Source organism: Centrocercus urophasianus, unplaced genomic scaffold (assembly GCF_019232065.1).
Source record: "Centrocercus urophasianus isolate 14NV4802_14NV808 unplaced genomic scaffold, USGS_Curo_1.0 seq_5, whole genome shotgun sequence".
Taxonomy (NCBI): domain Eukaryota; kingdom Metazoa; phylum Chordata; class Aves; order Galliformes; family Phasianidae; genus Centrocercus; species Centrocercus urophasianus.
Window position 1 is genome coordinate 3,939,972 of NW_024885088.1, and position 14,942 is coordinate 3,954,913.

Here is a 14,942-nt window from a genome sequence, read left to right on the forward strand (position 1 = left end):
ACTGCCATTATGCAATCCTTCCTGGCAGAGTCACTTCAACAGCACAAAACAATGCTGTGTGTTTCTGGATAAATAATCTCTATGCACTGGGAAGCAGTTACGTACAGGAGGCTGCTGCTCTGTCACTGCCATCTGACTGCTGCCAGGGATGACTGCAGTTTTTCACTCTTGGGGTCCGCAGTATTGTAACACTGAATCCCAGGGGAAGTACAGCATCTTGTATGGATGGAACAAAACACAGCACTGGAGAGCAAGAAACGTAACCACACTGACACGAGGGAAACACAGTGCAAACAGACCCTGCACCAAGCATCAACAGGGATGCTCAATAAACAGGAATAGCTAGGCTGCCTCACATGTGGCATCCTGCTTATGGCTCTGCACTGCGACTCAGGAGACCCGCATTTCATTATTTTCTTTTTTAAACAGCACACTTCCTCATGTGACAGAGTTTACGGCATTTGACTTTTTTTCCACATCCTGTTTCTGCTTGCTCCTAGGTGCAGGAGCTGCGCTGGCTTTTTACATCATTAAACTTTCAGCCTCCAGAAGAAGGGGTAGATCACAAGCACATCAAAAGAATGCCAATAACAGCAGTAAGAGCTAAGCACCCTTTGCCAGCTCACGCACTATCCTCCACCTTCTGCAGATGGGTTTTAGGACATGAGATGCCCTCCTGCTCCTTTATAGTTATGCATAGTTTGGCTTTTCCTATGCATCTACTAAATGCTATACTAACAAAATTCCAAAACTAAGAAGACAGGAAGGTCAACCCAAAGATACTGCTCAGCTGAATATCCACAACACAGCCTTTGCCTGCACTTTTGTACACAATCCAATAACAGCTGCTCTCTGATTTTCTTTAGAGCTTTAAGCACCCCTTGCAAGCAAACAGCAAAGACTTTCTGAGCATTCTGTGTGTAATTGTCACAGGTCCCGGAACTGCATAAGGAGCTTGTACCCTGGTGAACCAGTGGTTAGCCAGCACTGCACTACTCACAAGCCACAATGTACAGCACCTCTTGACTGTGAGCCTTGCCAAGGCATTCCTTTCCTTACTTTCCTCCTTCCAAGATAACCTAGCACTGGTGTGACGCTGAGCAGCTACACGGAAAAGTTTCCTTCCATGTGGGGACAACCTGTCAGTAATCACATGCTGTGAAGCATCCAAAATAACCAGAAAAGTTCTACAGTTTACCAATAGCTTAAACTTTGGGAAAATCATATCCTTTCTGCAAAACAAACAAAACAAACAAAACAAACAACCCAAATCCACATATTTTGCCTTATTTGACTGCTAGGAGGCAACAGTGAAACAAAAGGATTTGATGGAGGTGAACTTCATAGCAGGCAGCTTAGGCAAGGCATGGGGGGGAACACCCCTGCACCAGAGTGGCTGCATGGGGATGGAGTCACCTAAAGGAGCCCATGCCTCAGCAGGGCATCATCAGGCCTGTATGGGACAGAACAGTGTAACCCAGGCAGCACACCCTGCACAGACAGTGCTACTTCTGGCTGTAATTTGAACGCACACATGCTCACCACTCACACAAATTCAAAATAAACAAAACAAAAAGAATAAAAACAACAAGGACGTTGCTTGCAGGATGCAGGCCAAGGAGGAAGCTGTTTGGTCATTTATTGACAACTCTACAGTCCTGGTGCAGGTGGGAGAGCTGAGCTCCCGCTCCACACCCAAGGCACACGGTGCAGAAGAACATTTCCTGTGGTGACGCATGATGCTCCTCTCGCTGCGAAGAGCCATCAGTGTTTCACACTTCCCCTTTCAGGAGCCTGACATTATTTGTACACTGTGGAAAGCACAAGTCGCGTCGATTCTTCTCAAAGAGCTGTTTATGTCTCTGCTGCTTCCTCCTCCTCTGTGACGTCCACATGGCTGTACTGCCTCCACGCTTTCAGATTGCACTTTCGGAGAACCGCTCCCAGCTGTTTCCCAGGACCCACCTCGTAAGTGTATGGAAATTCCATTCCCTGCTTCCTCTGGTACACAGAATGCATAGTCTGCTCCCACAGCACGGGTGAGACGAGCTGCTTCAACAGCAGTTTCTGGATGTGCTTTGAGTGCATGTACTTTTTGCCATCCACGTTGGAATAGACACAAATCAGTGGTTTTTGTATTTCGATGGACTTCAGGACTTCAGCCAGCGGCTCTACTGCTGGTTCCATGAGTTGTGTGTGGAAGGCACCACTGACAGGAAGCATTTTGGTACGTGTGAAGTTGAATTTTGGGGCGTTCTTCTGCAAAAACTCCAAAGCCTATAAGAAAGGGAGAGCAATCACAGCCTGACACAACAGAATTCCACGTGCTCACTCCACCAGATTGACCTCTCCAGGCCCAAGGCAATAAAGCCACTCCTCTCCTACCCAACCACCAAGCACACAGTGGGGAAAAAAAACAAACCATGAAGCAAATACATAGGCTGTTCTGAAAGTAATGCCTCCTATTATTTCTACAACAAAGAGCACAATAACACAATTTGATAGAGCAAATTCTCAGCTACAAAACACTATTTTGCAACATAGTCCCCACCATTAGCTATGCATTTTTGCCAGAGATGAACAAGAGCCTGCATGCTGTGCTCATAAAAATCTGTAGAAGCAGAGATGACCTATGGTTGCTGTCACTACTGTTGAAAAGTACCACCAGCTGCCTCCATGTATTCACATCCACTGTCTGGTCTCTACAGATATTCAGTAAGTGTTGATAACTGTCAATGGCTGCCATTTTTTCCACATGCAGGAATTCAAGGACAGAACTTTGCTTTATATGCACTTCCACGTCAGATGCCATTTTGTCAGACCGCCCCTGTTGCCATCTGTCACACAGCAACAAAACGTAACACAATATCGGTGGGAAGGTTTAGCCTCTACTGCCATACCACCAATATCTGCCTCTGGCCTTGTGGGCCAACAAAACAAAATAGGTGGCATTACTTTTGGAGCAGTTTTAAGACATTAAGTTGAAGTAAGCAGGTGCATCTCCTGCAGCAGTACCTGTATGTGGCCTGCGATGACTCTGCTATCTGGGAACAGGTAGTTGGAGACCTCGCACACGGGGTTGTCAATGCCCAGCGACTCACAGTGCCTACGGGCTTCCAGGCAAGCGTATTTGTAGTTGACCTCTCGTCTGCCGATGACTGAAAGCATTCCACTGGGGACGGCCTCCGACGCCGCCTGCATGGCCTCAGCACGTACCTTCACAGCATAGAGTGCTGAGGGGAGAAGGGGACAGGTGAGTGCAGACAGGCAGCTCGCTCACATCGGGAGTGAGAATCACAGAATCACTACGGTTGGAAATATCACCAAGATCATCCAGTCCAACCATCAGCCCATCCCCACCATGCCCACCGACCGTGTCCCTCAGTGACACATCTACACATTTACTGAACAACTTCAAGGACAGTGACTCTACCACCCAATGCACCACTGCTCTTGCAGAGATGTATTTTTTTGTAATATCCAATCTGAACCTGCCCTGGTATAACTTGAGGCCATTACTTACTATCCTATAACTAGTTTATTGGGAGAAGCAGCCAACCCCCACGTCACTGTAACTGAGTTACAGAGAGCAGTGAGGTCTCCCCTCAGCCTTCCTTTCTCCAGACTGAACAATCAATCCCAGCTCCCTCAGCCGCTCCTCACAAGACTTGTGCTCCAGACCCCTCACCAGTTTCACTGCCCTTCTCTGGACACGCTCCAGGGCCTCAATGTCTTTCTTGCAGAGAGGGGCCAAAACTGAACACAGTACTCAAGGTGCGGCCTCACCAGGCTGAGTACAGAGGCCGATCACCTCCCTGCTCCTGCTGGCAGCGCTATTTCTGGTACAGGCCAGGATGCCGTTGGCCCTATCGGCCACCCGAGCACATTGCTGGCTCACGTTCAGACGCCTATTGACTCCAAACCCTTTCCAAGGTTGGTGTTTTTAATGGCGACGTCACGCATATCAAAGAAAACCGCAGGAACAGAAAGCAAAATTCACCCTCCGACCCGCACCTTCCGCAAAGTCCATGGCTCCGGCGAACACCAGCGCCGCGAACTCGCCCACGCTGTACCCGGCGGCGGCCACGCAGCTCTCCACAACCTGCACGGACACACGCGCGGCCGTCAGCGGGGCCGGGCCGGGCCGAGCCGGGCGGCGGGAGCCACGTCGCGGCCCCGGCGGCTCGATGCTGGGCCCGTTGGCCGCCGCCTACCTTAGGCTGCAGGTGGTTGAGCTTCTCTACGGCGGCCAGGGAGGCGACGAACACGGCGGGCTGGCAGTGCCGGGTGCGGTCCAGCTCGGCCCGCGGCCCCTCCAGGCAGAGCGAAAGCAGGTCGTAGCCCAGCACCTTCTCGGCCAGGCGGTACATATCCCGCACGCCGGGATAGCGCAGCAGCCCGCGGCCCATCCCCACGAACTGGCTGCCCTGCCCGGGGAACAGCAGCACCGTGCCCTCCCGTGGAGACCGCCCCTCCCGCCTCGCCTCCGCCGCCTCCCCCTCCTCGCCCGGCTCCCCGTCCCCCACCGAGCTCTGCAGCAACTCGCTCAGGCTCGCCGCCCGTTCCCCACCGCCTCGGAGCGAGCTGCCCCGCCGCCGCGCTGCGCCGCGCAGGACGCCGCGCCCGCTGCAGCCAGCGAGCCGCCATGTTGCCGCGGCCCAGCTGCCCATGGCCGCCGTCTGCCCGCCCGCGTTGCCCCGGGAACCGAGCGGCCCCGCCGTCCACGGCTCGCGCCGCGCTGCTCCGCGACGCCTCCTTGGGGCGGGCCCCGCTGGCGGGCGGGCACTCGCGGCAGAGGAGGCGGCGGCGCAGGAGCGGAGCGGAGGTAAGGGGTGGCCCTGGCCCCGGCCGGGGATGGGGGGACCCTTGTGCCGCGGTGCTGGAAGCCGGAACGGCGCGACAGCTCCTAATGGGACATCTGCTCACGGGCGCCAGGAGGGGCCGGGTTTATTTTCTTAGATTTCCAGGCTCCCTCGGTTTCTCGGTTTCTCTCTGCTCTCTTGGTTTCCTCAGTTGTTGTTGGGGCTGCGGGCCCCTCGGGAAGCGGCTGAGATCTAGAGGGGCCGTTCTGTTCCCGGGGAGCCCCCGGCTGCTGAGCACGAACAGAAGCAGCACCGCTCTCCCTTTGGTTCCACACGAAGGGCGCTGGCCGTGTTGCAGCGCTCAGGGCTTGGCCGTGTGGGTGGGCCGCCAACTGCCCTCAGCTATGGAGGCAGTCCTGGAAGAGGTTCTCTTACATCCCGCTCTGTCTAAAGAATTCCCAGGTCTGCACGGCGCCTACACGGGGAATATCCAAGGGGAACGTCTGTGTTAATTATATACACGGATGGCGCTTGAGAAGTGGTGGCAAAGGAAGACTGCCTAAAGGGTGCTTTGTCTTTAAAATACAGCCTGTTCTGAGGATCTTACACAAATGTACATGGTGAAAGTTACAAGGGACTGAGCAGTAAATGGCAAATTGTCACGCAGGCAGATCCATCCCAGCAGAGAGGGCTGCCTCTCAGTGTGTGACTTTGCCATTTGGAAAGCAGTGGCCTGGGCAGAGAGACCTGCTGTGTCTCCAAACCAGATAAGCATGCTTGTGTCGCTCACCTATATCCTTAAGGACATACCATCAGCTGTTTAATTTATAAGTGCACACTATAAACATATAGTTAGATGTTTATGTTGTATTTCTGTTATGCAATATATATTGTTTTAAATTATAAATGAGCCATAAAAGTCCCTTATTTCAGGCAAACACACCTGACGTTGCTCCAGCTATTACTAAAGATTTACAGACAAGACTCCTTTGAGGCAGCTAAGTTCTGTACCACAAGCTGTGAGAAAACTTTGTCTTCAGTGCCACTGTTTCCCAGCAGCCAGAGCTGAGGCAGACCTAAGAGGTTTATCGCTATCCAACAGGCATGCACCCCTTAATCCTTTGGGCAGCTATGTGATGTGGAGCCTTTCCCCAATGAGGATTTGCATGCTGCCTCTCAGATCTGGGTAGAAACTTACTGCCCCCCAAACAGCATATTAGAGAGGATAAGTGTCTCCTCTGGGGGACCTCACTCCCAACTTCTGGGGCTTTGTCTCTACCTCAGCGTGCCCAGGACCACAACTCCAAAGCCTTGTCGGTAACTTCGCCCCACTGAGAGATTTTCCTTAGTACTGTTAATGCAATAGCTGTAACTTAAGCCCCGTGTGATTGGAAAGCCAGCACCAAGTTACTTAAGGGGATTAGTCAGAGGTTTATCGGAGCAGGGATGTAATACTGCAATGGAAGCGGCTGTCCTCTTCTGCTCCTGCTCTCTGGCAGTGCTCAGCATGGATAGGGGGAGGGCACACACCTGGCTCTCACAGAGCTGCTCCTTCACTCTGGGTACTTCTTCACTACCCTGAGGCATGTTGGCTCCTCTGTCGCAGTACACGTTGTTCTCCACACCTTGTTCTTTCTTGTACACAACCTCTTCCAGACAAAGGAGAGGACACGGAAAGCTTCCGCTTCACTTTCTGTACATTGTGCCACCCTAGGAAAACAACCTGCAAAAAGACAGAAGGCTGCAAGCCATAATGTTGCCGATTTTCCCCTTTATTTCTCTTGGTGCATTACAAAGCTGGAACTATTGTTGGACAGGTCTGCTGCTTTGAATAGCCAGAAGCAGTATTTTAACATGGGTGAAACAAACTGGCCTGCTACAGCCAGACTGGGCTAAGCAGAAAATGGGCAGGATGATGAGGAAAACATTGCAGGGCAGAGACGAGAGGAACAGAAATAAGCTTCTATTAAGTGTGTTGAGGGAGCAAAGATCTCCAGCAGCAGAGATCAAATTGTCTGCATGCTGCAGATACCATCTACAGACATCCTGGTTTCTTCAGTATGAAAATCAGGGTGCAGAAGTATTGCACAACCAGCTCTCCCTGCAGTGGAGCTGGGACCTGACTGGGAAAGCAGTGTAGGTTGTGTAATGGATGCAGCTGGAGGGGCTGTGCTAGCATACCTGTGCCAGTAAGTTATCGCTAAGTAACTTCAGGTGTCTGTACATGCTTAGAAGACAGGATGTGCCCAAACAAAACAAATTAGAGAAGGAAAGCTGTCTGTTTCACAGCCTGGATGTTTCCAAATGCAGAACCTGCATATCTGTGAGCACAGGGCACGAGTGGCTGAAGGATCCTTATCACCTCAGCTAGTGTGGAGTGGCTGGGAACCCGCCTTTGGCCCTGATGCATTCTTGCAAACATCAGGTGGTTACAGTATGTCATTCCAAATGAGTAATTCCAGTTATGAACAATAACAGCATTATTAATGTTAAAAAAAAATAAAAAATTCCTTGTTGTCTCATTATAGTTGATCATAAAAACTTAGATGGTTTTCAGGCCTAAATCTGTGAGCATCATGCTTAATTCAGACAAAGGTGGGTAGGATGCTACATTGAAAAAAAGGCAGGACTGGCAATGGGCTGGCTTTAACTTCAACCCTTCAACTCCATTACTCTCAGAAATTTCCTGGGCATGCCACAGGCAGCACAGATCTGTTGCTGCACTGCACATTTGGGACTGGGCTGCAAGCTGCATGTTCACAAAAGGTTAGAAGTGAAACTTGAGATCAGATTGCATCACTCAGACCCCTTCACCATGTTTTCTCCTGTCTTTGTCACCTTTACAGAATCACAGAATCACAGAATTGTAGGGGTTGGAAGGGACCCCCAGAGATCATCGAGTCCAACCCCCCTGCCAAAGCAGGTTCCCTACAGCAGGTCACACAGGTAGGCATCCAGGCAGGTCTTGAACATCTCCACAGAAGGAGACTCCACCACCTCCCTGGGCAGCCTGTTGCAGTGCTTACCTTACACTGGGGTTTTACACACTGCACCTTCTGCCACAGTCTGCCCATCACTGCTGCCTGATCTTTTGCCATTCTAGTCCCAGCTTCTTTGTTTGGATGCAGCACATCTCCATTGTGTGATCACTTCCTCACTGAAAACCTGTACTGAGTAACCAAAGATGGACAAACCTTCTTCCAGAGTTAATCAGTGTGGCTCCATGAGTCAGCTGTTGCTTTTTATGGGTATTTGATGCTGGAATTTAGCTTCTGGGGAGTTAAATACAGAGCTCCACTGCTGATAGACAGCTGTGTGTTATGGGACTGACCCTCTGGCACACTGCAACTTTGTTACACAGCTCTATGTGATGCAGGAAAGCATTTTGCAATGCTGGCAAGTCCTGAGAAATGCTGTTGGGAAACAGAGTATGTAATTAGTAGTAACAACAGTCAAAAGAATAGGACACCAACAGTCAACTCAAACCAGTACATTTCACCTTTTTACTTCTGTATCTTCCTATCTCCTGTTCACACACAGCAGTACTTGCCCTGTTTCTATGCTTTGTGCTTTCCCCATTTCTGTGTGCCCTCCTGATTTCTTGTCACTCAGTGTTTCCTCTGATGTGTGGAGGGACAGGTTTGGAGCTGTGTCATTTAGTCACTGGCTGGAGCAGAGCAGTATGTTTCCAATTTGATAGCATTCAGCACTTCCAGCCTGCAAACCATGTCGGGCCTTTCCTCCATGGGGAGAAGCTGACAAAAGGAACAATGCCTGACGCAGTCCAGCTGCTTGATACCTGCAGGAAACTGCCCTGATGCTTCTGTGGCCCAACGGAGTATAACGCCCCTGAGGTCCTCACTTATCACTTTGGGAACCTACTGGCATTGGATCAGTGTGCTGCAGCAGCAGAGCTGACTGGCACCTTGAGGCGTGTGTCCAGAAGTGCACACTAAGCCCCAGTGCGCACTTATTCATGATGTGAGCAGTGGTGTAACAACTGGTGAGATCTGAGCTTTCAGCTTCTAACACAACCTTTGGGAATTACCATCTGAGGACAACCACAGAGGACCAAGGTGTGGGAGAACACCTTCACTCCTCTACTCTAGGTAAGACACTACGTGGTGAAGCAGCAGGAAGGACACAGGGCAGGAAGTGCAGCAGTGACCACAGCACAGAGCTATGCAGTTCTTTTCCTCCCTTCCTTGCAGCCTATCCTCCACCCAAGACCCGGTGCTGCTCCAGAAGGCTAGTGCATTGTTCTCCCTCCCCAGTTCTCCCCAGCTCAGTTGTGCATTTGGCACTGCTGGGCTTGTCTTTTGCCTTGCACCACTTCGCCCTTCTGTTATGGTTTTGACAGCTTTACTGCTTTGTTTGCTGTCCTTTTTGTGTGCTCCCACTCCTTCCCTCCTACAGCTCCCTTGAGGCAGCCCCACTGCCTACACAGCCCTTCTTGTTAACTCCTTACATACTTCCGTACCCGTTGTGCTTCTCCCATCCCTCTGTGCTGCTTTTCTTGCAAATCTCTGCTTTGCATCTACCACCAGAAATGTTTGTGATCCTACTCAGCCTTGTGGCTGAGGATTAATTAAATTAATCCTCATTACATCTACATGGGCAGAGTGAGAAGACAATTGTGCAGGAGATGTCCCTTGCTGGCCTGGCTCCTTCCTGTTCCCTGCATAAAAACACAGGGTGCCAGCAGAGCTCTGACAGATGATGCCATCAGTGCAGCATCCTATTCTTAAGCACATCTGCTACCGGTAGGATTTTCTCTGTCCCACTCCCTGTCTCCTTATCGCATCAGACACAGCTGTACCAACAAAACCTTCATACAGTTTCATATAGGACATCCTCCTTTGGCACATCTCTGAGTATGACTGCCCTACAGCTCTCTCTCCTGGGGGTGTCCAAGGCCCAGGGCTCCCATTGCCTCCTGCAGTCTCTTTTGTGATTCCTTCCTGCCACCTGCCCTCCCACCAAACAGATTAACAGGAATGGGGTGTATTTGACAACTGCGTATTTGAAAAACAACACGTTTTGGTTCTGCCCTTTTTACTACACCTCTTATCTATTTGCATTTTAGCAACCTAAACACAGATCTTTTATAGCATTTGACTTTTGGCCAGAAAAATGGTGACCAAGTTGTTCCCTGCTTACTTTCTGACTCATTTTATTGGTGCCCGTACACTAACTCAAGCAGCTCGGCTACCAGAGTGAGGCAGCACTTTGTGTTACTTCTGCAGGCAAATTTAATCCTGTGGACCATATGTGTTTGGCAGCTAAGATGGCTACAGATGATTGCCTGCTTCAGGAAGAAGCCGGTGCTACATTCTCCTATCCATCTTCATCCTCTCTGGCGTTTTATCTTGTGTCAGTTTCTCAAGCATCTGCTGCTTATAACATCCATCTCACTGCTCACCCTCCAAGGCTAGAAACACAACACAATGTATAGAACTACTTTGGTTGGGCACAGGCAAGACACGCTGCTTTATTCCCAAGTGCACCACTCCAGTGAGTGAATGGAGCTCTCGCTGAATACAGAAATGCAAGTTTCTATCAAACTGCACTGTTCCCCTGGTATACCCAAGTGAGAAGATTGACATAGGTAAAATTCAGTACCCTTACTGCACAAAGCTTAGAAGGAAATGAAAGCTCAAAAAGGCCAGAAAGTAAATGGTAGGTTCCTAAATGGAGGTGAGTATTGTCCAGTGAAGCCAATACAAGATCCATTAATTTCAGCTGCACTGAGAGACAAGAGTAGGCTGTGAATCAGACCCTTCCTCTGGATACTTTTAAAATCTGCCTAAAAAATATGAAATAGTTTAGTTGTTTCCTTTTAAACTTACTCTGCCAATCAACTTTCTTGGGTTTGTTTCAGATTCAGTCTCAATGGAAGTGGTACCAGCCTGGGCCTCAGCCGTGGGTTTCACGCTCCTGCCTCATGCAGGAGGAGTTTTAGGAAGCAAGATAACCAGAAAGGAAATCCCAGTGTGGTATGAATCTCTGCAGAAGCCATCCTGGTGTCCCCCTAACTGGGTGTTTGCTCCAGTTTGGGGAACTCTCTATACATCTATGGGGTATGTTTTTCACATCGTATCAATACACTTTTGTGATCTCCAGGTTGTTCATTATACAGTGCTAGACTAGAAAACTGTTATTACATTTCTGTGGCTTGTATGTCTGCGAGAAACTGTACCAAGCTGCCTGTCTAGCAGGTACAGATATGTCTGGGGAAGCTGTGTGTGGGCACGCTTTGTATGTAGAACTGTCCACTACAAAAGCAGGAGTCGGAAAAGCTGCCATTCATCTGCTTTCCTCATTCATTCTGAGGGGAAGATCTGCCAAGCTGGCAGCAGTGAAGCCAGGCAGCTTTGGGATTTCTTCTCTGCATGTCCTTCAGTGGTTTTAGGAAATTAAAAACAAAAGGGAGGAGTGAGAGGATTGGGACAGAATTGTTTTAACATAGCTCAATTAAAATAAACCAAAATCAAAACTAATACACACACACCCTTTCAGCTTAACTGCCAGCCTGTTAAGTTCTAGAGATCTGAAACCCTCTGCTGTCTCCTTCGGTACCTGTGGGAATGGGATTTGGCCTCATGACTCCCTGTTCTTCTGACAGTAATTGCTGTTCTGCCAAGTTTTTTAAAGCAGTTAAATAAGAGAGACCTGTTCCTTTCCAACATTATGTCATTATCCTGCAAGTTAATTTAAATACTACAACACCTGTTGCAAAATACAGCAATGATCCAGTATCTGAACGCATACCTGAATGCGTAAGAGAGCTGATTTAACATTCTCTCATTTTGGTTTACTTCTCTGGAAATAAAGGCTTTGTAATTTTTACAGATCCACATGCTCTTTTCTGTCTGTATTCTTTCTTCTTTCCTCTTCTTACAGGGTATGTGTGCATATTTATTTAATTGCTCTTTGCTCTTGTGTGCTCAGAGTTAGAATTCGGGTTGCTGTCCCTTGGATAAAAAATGCCTTATCTCAGGGAGACAAGAGCTGAGGGGCTTTCTCTTCAAGCTGACTGTGCAATCTGTAAACTTGTTTCTTGAATTCTCATCATAAAACTGGACGTCACATTAAATCTTTTAAAAATCACTTGCTTTGGTAATACCAAAAGCAAGCAATATGTTCTGAGGTAAGTGGTTTCAGCTACATACTATATACATCTAGCTGACTGAAAATCTATTTATCATCAGGCTTTTGCTTCCATAACCTGCCATGTATAAACCTTGGAGTGGTTAAGACTTCTCGTTTGTACAGAATCCGAGAATATTAAAAGCAATCAATAATTAAAAGCAAGGTTTAAAAAGCTTCCAAAGATGCATTGTTTAGTCTTTATGAAAGACATGGCCACAAAGCAAGCCTGGGTCACTATCTGAGTCAAAGAGAAGAAGAAATCCTCCTTACGTGACTGAGATATGTAGACTGCAACAGCTTGAAAGTTCATTACCACAGAAACACATTTGAGCCCCCTGCTGTTCAGCAGGTGCACAGTGCAGTTCACACACCTAGCAGACTCATAAGAGAAGGTGGAATCTGTTTTAGAATTAGTAACTGAATACAGGCGTATAATTCAGGGTGTTGGTACTTTGTCTGTGGGACTCTTGGAATGACTGTGTAGTCAACTGCATTGGTATGTCTAATGGAAAAGTTAAATGAACAAGAGTCTCCCTGTTCTAATCAGTCTCTTAAAGTTTAAAAGAAAATCTTACAGTAGTCATTTCCCAAATCCAAAGAATTTTTGTCTTTATCAGCTTATATTTTGGGATCGTTCTGGTGAACAGTTCTTCTTTGGCATTAAGATGATCTGTTAAAAAACTTCAGAACATTTTTGGAAGATCTTTTTATAAGCTGGTGCCCCACAAGGGGGGGAGGGTGCTGGACATGCCTTCAGTTCTTTCTCTAGAAGTCCTAAAAATCTCTGCACCTTCTGTACCCTTCCCTTCTCCCTTCTGAAATGTGACTATAGATTCCTTTTCTGCTCAGTCACCATCCACATTCACGCATGCACTTTGGGATGGTGCTCATTTTGTTCATTCCCGTCTCAATTCCTACTTCTACACTCATTTCCATCTATTTAAAAAGGTTTCTTCCAAACAGAGATATTTTTAAACCATCCTCTCTCAGTACTGATAACAACTGTTTCTTCCTCTCTTTAGAGACTTACCTTTTACCTTCAAGTCTTTGACTTGCTTCCATTTCAACACAGCATTCTCTATTAAGACTGAAATGCAGTAAGTTATCTGCTTTTCTGCACCTAGAAATGAGAACTCTGACAGAACAGAGAATATTTCTTTCCATCTTGCTGTCTGCAGCAGATGATCAACCCCCCACAGTCAGCCATTCTGTCAAGTAGTGCCAGGACATTTCCAAGTGAATTTAGACACTGAAGCAATTCATTTGTTTAAGAAAACACGGCCGCTTTCTAACCAACGTACTGGATTATCCCTTGCATTGGCTTTCTTCAGATACGGCTCCTACCTGGTGTGGAAAGAATTGGGGGGCTTCAGTGAAAAGGCGGTGGTTCCTCTGGGCCTGTATGCAGGGCAGCTGGCATTAAACTGGGCATGGACTCCCATATTTTTTGGAGCTCACAAAATGGGATGGGTAAGTGAATAAGTTTGTTTCTTCAGCCTATGCTTTTGCAGTCATCTGCGAGGTGGTGAGGCTAAAACTCGCATCGTGATTTTTTCCGCTCTGAAACCGAACCCGGTTCGTATCATCAGTACAGAAGATGGTTTGCAGAAGTTTGCTGCTGTTCTTCTTACTGCATTCCAGCAGCCACCTGTGAGAATTTACAACACCCTTAAATGTTCAGATTACAAGTAGCTCTTTCTGACACCTGTTGATAAGAGCCTTCTGCGACTACAAAATGCAAACAGTTATGCCTTAGCAAAGTTCCTAGGTATCTCTTTGGCAAACAGTGGCGATAAGAAGCTTATCGTTTACTCACGTAATCAGCATCCGGTTTAGACAAGAGCAGCTGTCTGCATGCTGAAGAAAAACAGCTCACCTTAAAAATAAAAATTAGTATTAAAAAATGATTTGCCTGGCTCTCTAAATATAAGAGCAATGTTTTAAAAGCAGAATGCTTTGCAAACCATAATTAATTCAACCACACCACATCTCTTCAGGCAGTATCTAGAGCAGAAAAGCACTGGGTGAGATTACGTGGCTAAGGGGCTGTTTCTGCTACCAATGGAAAAAGAAAAAAAAAAAAAAGAAGAGTACGGATGAGAAGAATTTTGTCTGCTCCCAGCTGCAGTGTCCTTTCTTCTCACCGTTTTATCTTTGTATCAGTCAGTTCAACTCTTAGCTCAGGAAAAAAATCTTTTTGCTAGCTATGTGCTGAGAAGTCAGCTCACAGAGGGAGCTGCGAAGTGTCAGTGCTAAGTAGAAAGAGCCACACAAATGCCATCTAGTTAAGAAAATGCAATGAGGAAAAGGACACTAACCACCTTCCTGTGTTTTAGGGGCTGGTGACTCTCCTGCTCACAACTGGTACAGCGACAGCTACCACTGCTTCCTGGTATCACATCAACAGAACAGCTGCTTACTTGATGGTCCCGTATTTAGCTTGGCTGACCATGGCTTCTGTGCTCAATTACCGGATCTGGAAAGACAATCGCAACAAGAAATCTGAATAAACAGCTTTCGGTCAAAAACACTTTTTTGCTCCAAGAATTTTCTAAAGAAAGTTATGCCTTACTACTTTTTTAGCTGAACTATTTACACTACATTATAATTTGACGCTGCAATCCTTGTTTTAAACAAATGTGCCTCAAGTAGGCAAGTCTCAAAGCCTGCATGAAGTTTCGCAGCAAATTAAACAACAGAGCACATCAGAAGGTACTGGTTTTCTGTATTGCAGCATCACGTTTTATATCACAAATAGCACTGTAACTATTACCAGAAATAAGCACTAACTGCAACTTCATTTAGAGGAAGAAATCCAGCTTCCAGAATGCTGCTCCTCACAGCCACAAGTGCCACTGTGGCCTGAATCAATCATGTTTAGCACTAAGCATGGTGCCTTATGGTCTCACTGCAGCTTCCGTGTCTTGTGATCACTGTACTCTGCAAGTGTTTAAGACCAGCTCTTTTTCACAATTTGTGCCACCCCAC

At 47.7% G+C, this 14,942-nt stretch overlaps 2 protein-coding genes across 3 annotated transcripts; one reads left to right on the plus strand and one right to left on the minus strand.

Moving 5' to 3' along the window:
- Positions 1–1,600: 1,600 nt before the first annotated feature.
- On the minus strand, positions 1,601–4,670 carry MCAT (malonyl-CoA-acyl carrier protein transacylase). The gene is made up of 4 exons (XM_042835034.1): positions 4,215–4,670; positions 4,015–4,102; positions 3,016–3,233; positions 1,601–2,277 (listed from the first exon to the last, which is right to left on the minus strand). Exons 1-4 carry the CDS (start codon positions 4,668–4,670, stop codon positions 1,855–1,857), a joined length of 1,185 nt encoding a protein of 394 aa, XP_042690968.1. The 3' UTR covers positions 1,601–1,854.
- Positions 4,671–4,783: 113 nt separating this feature from the next.
- Positions 4,784–14,484, plus strand: TSPO (translocator protein). Of its 2 annotated transcripts, none has more exons than XM_042834956.1 (4): positions 4,784–4,825; positions 10,684–10,882; positions 13,286–13,424; positions 14,291–14,484. In XM_042834956.1, the coding sequence occupies exons 2-4, from the start codon at positions 10,695–10,697 to the stop codon at positions 14,462–14,464; spliced, it is 501 nt and encodes a 166-aa protein (XP_042690890.1). In that variant the 5' UTR covers positions 4,784–4,825; positions 10,684–10,694; the 3' UTR covers positions 14,465–14,484. The 2 variants fall into 2 exon arrangements, with proteins under 2 accessions (XP_042690890.1, XP_042690891.1); XM_042834957.1 differs by lacking the exon at positions 4,784–4,825 and adding an exon at positions 7,715–7,748.
- Positions 14,485–14,942: the final 458 nt, after the last annotated feature.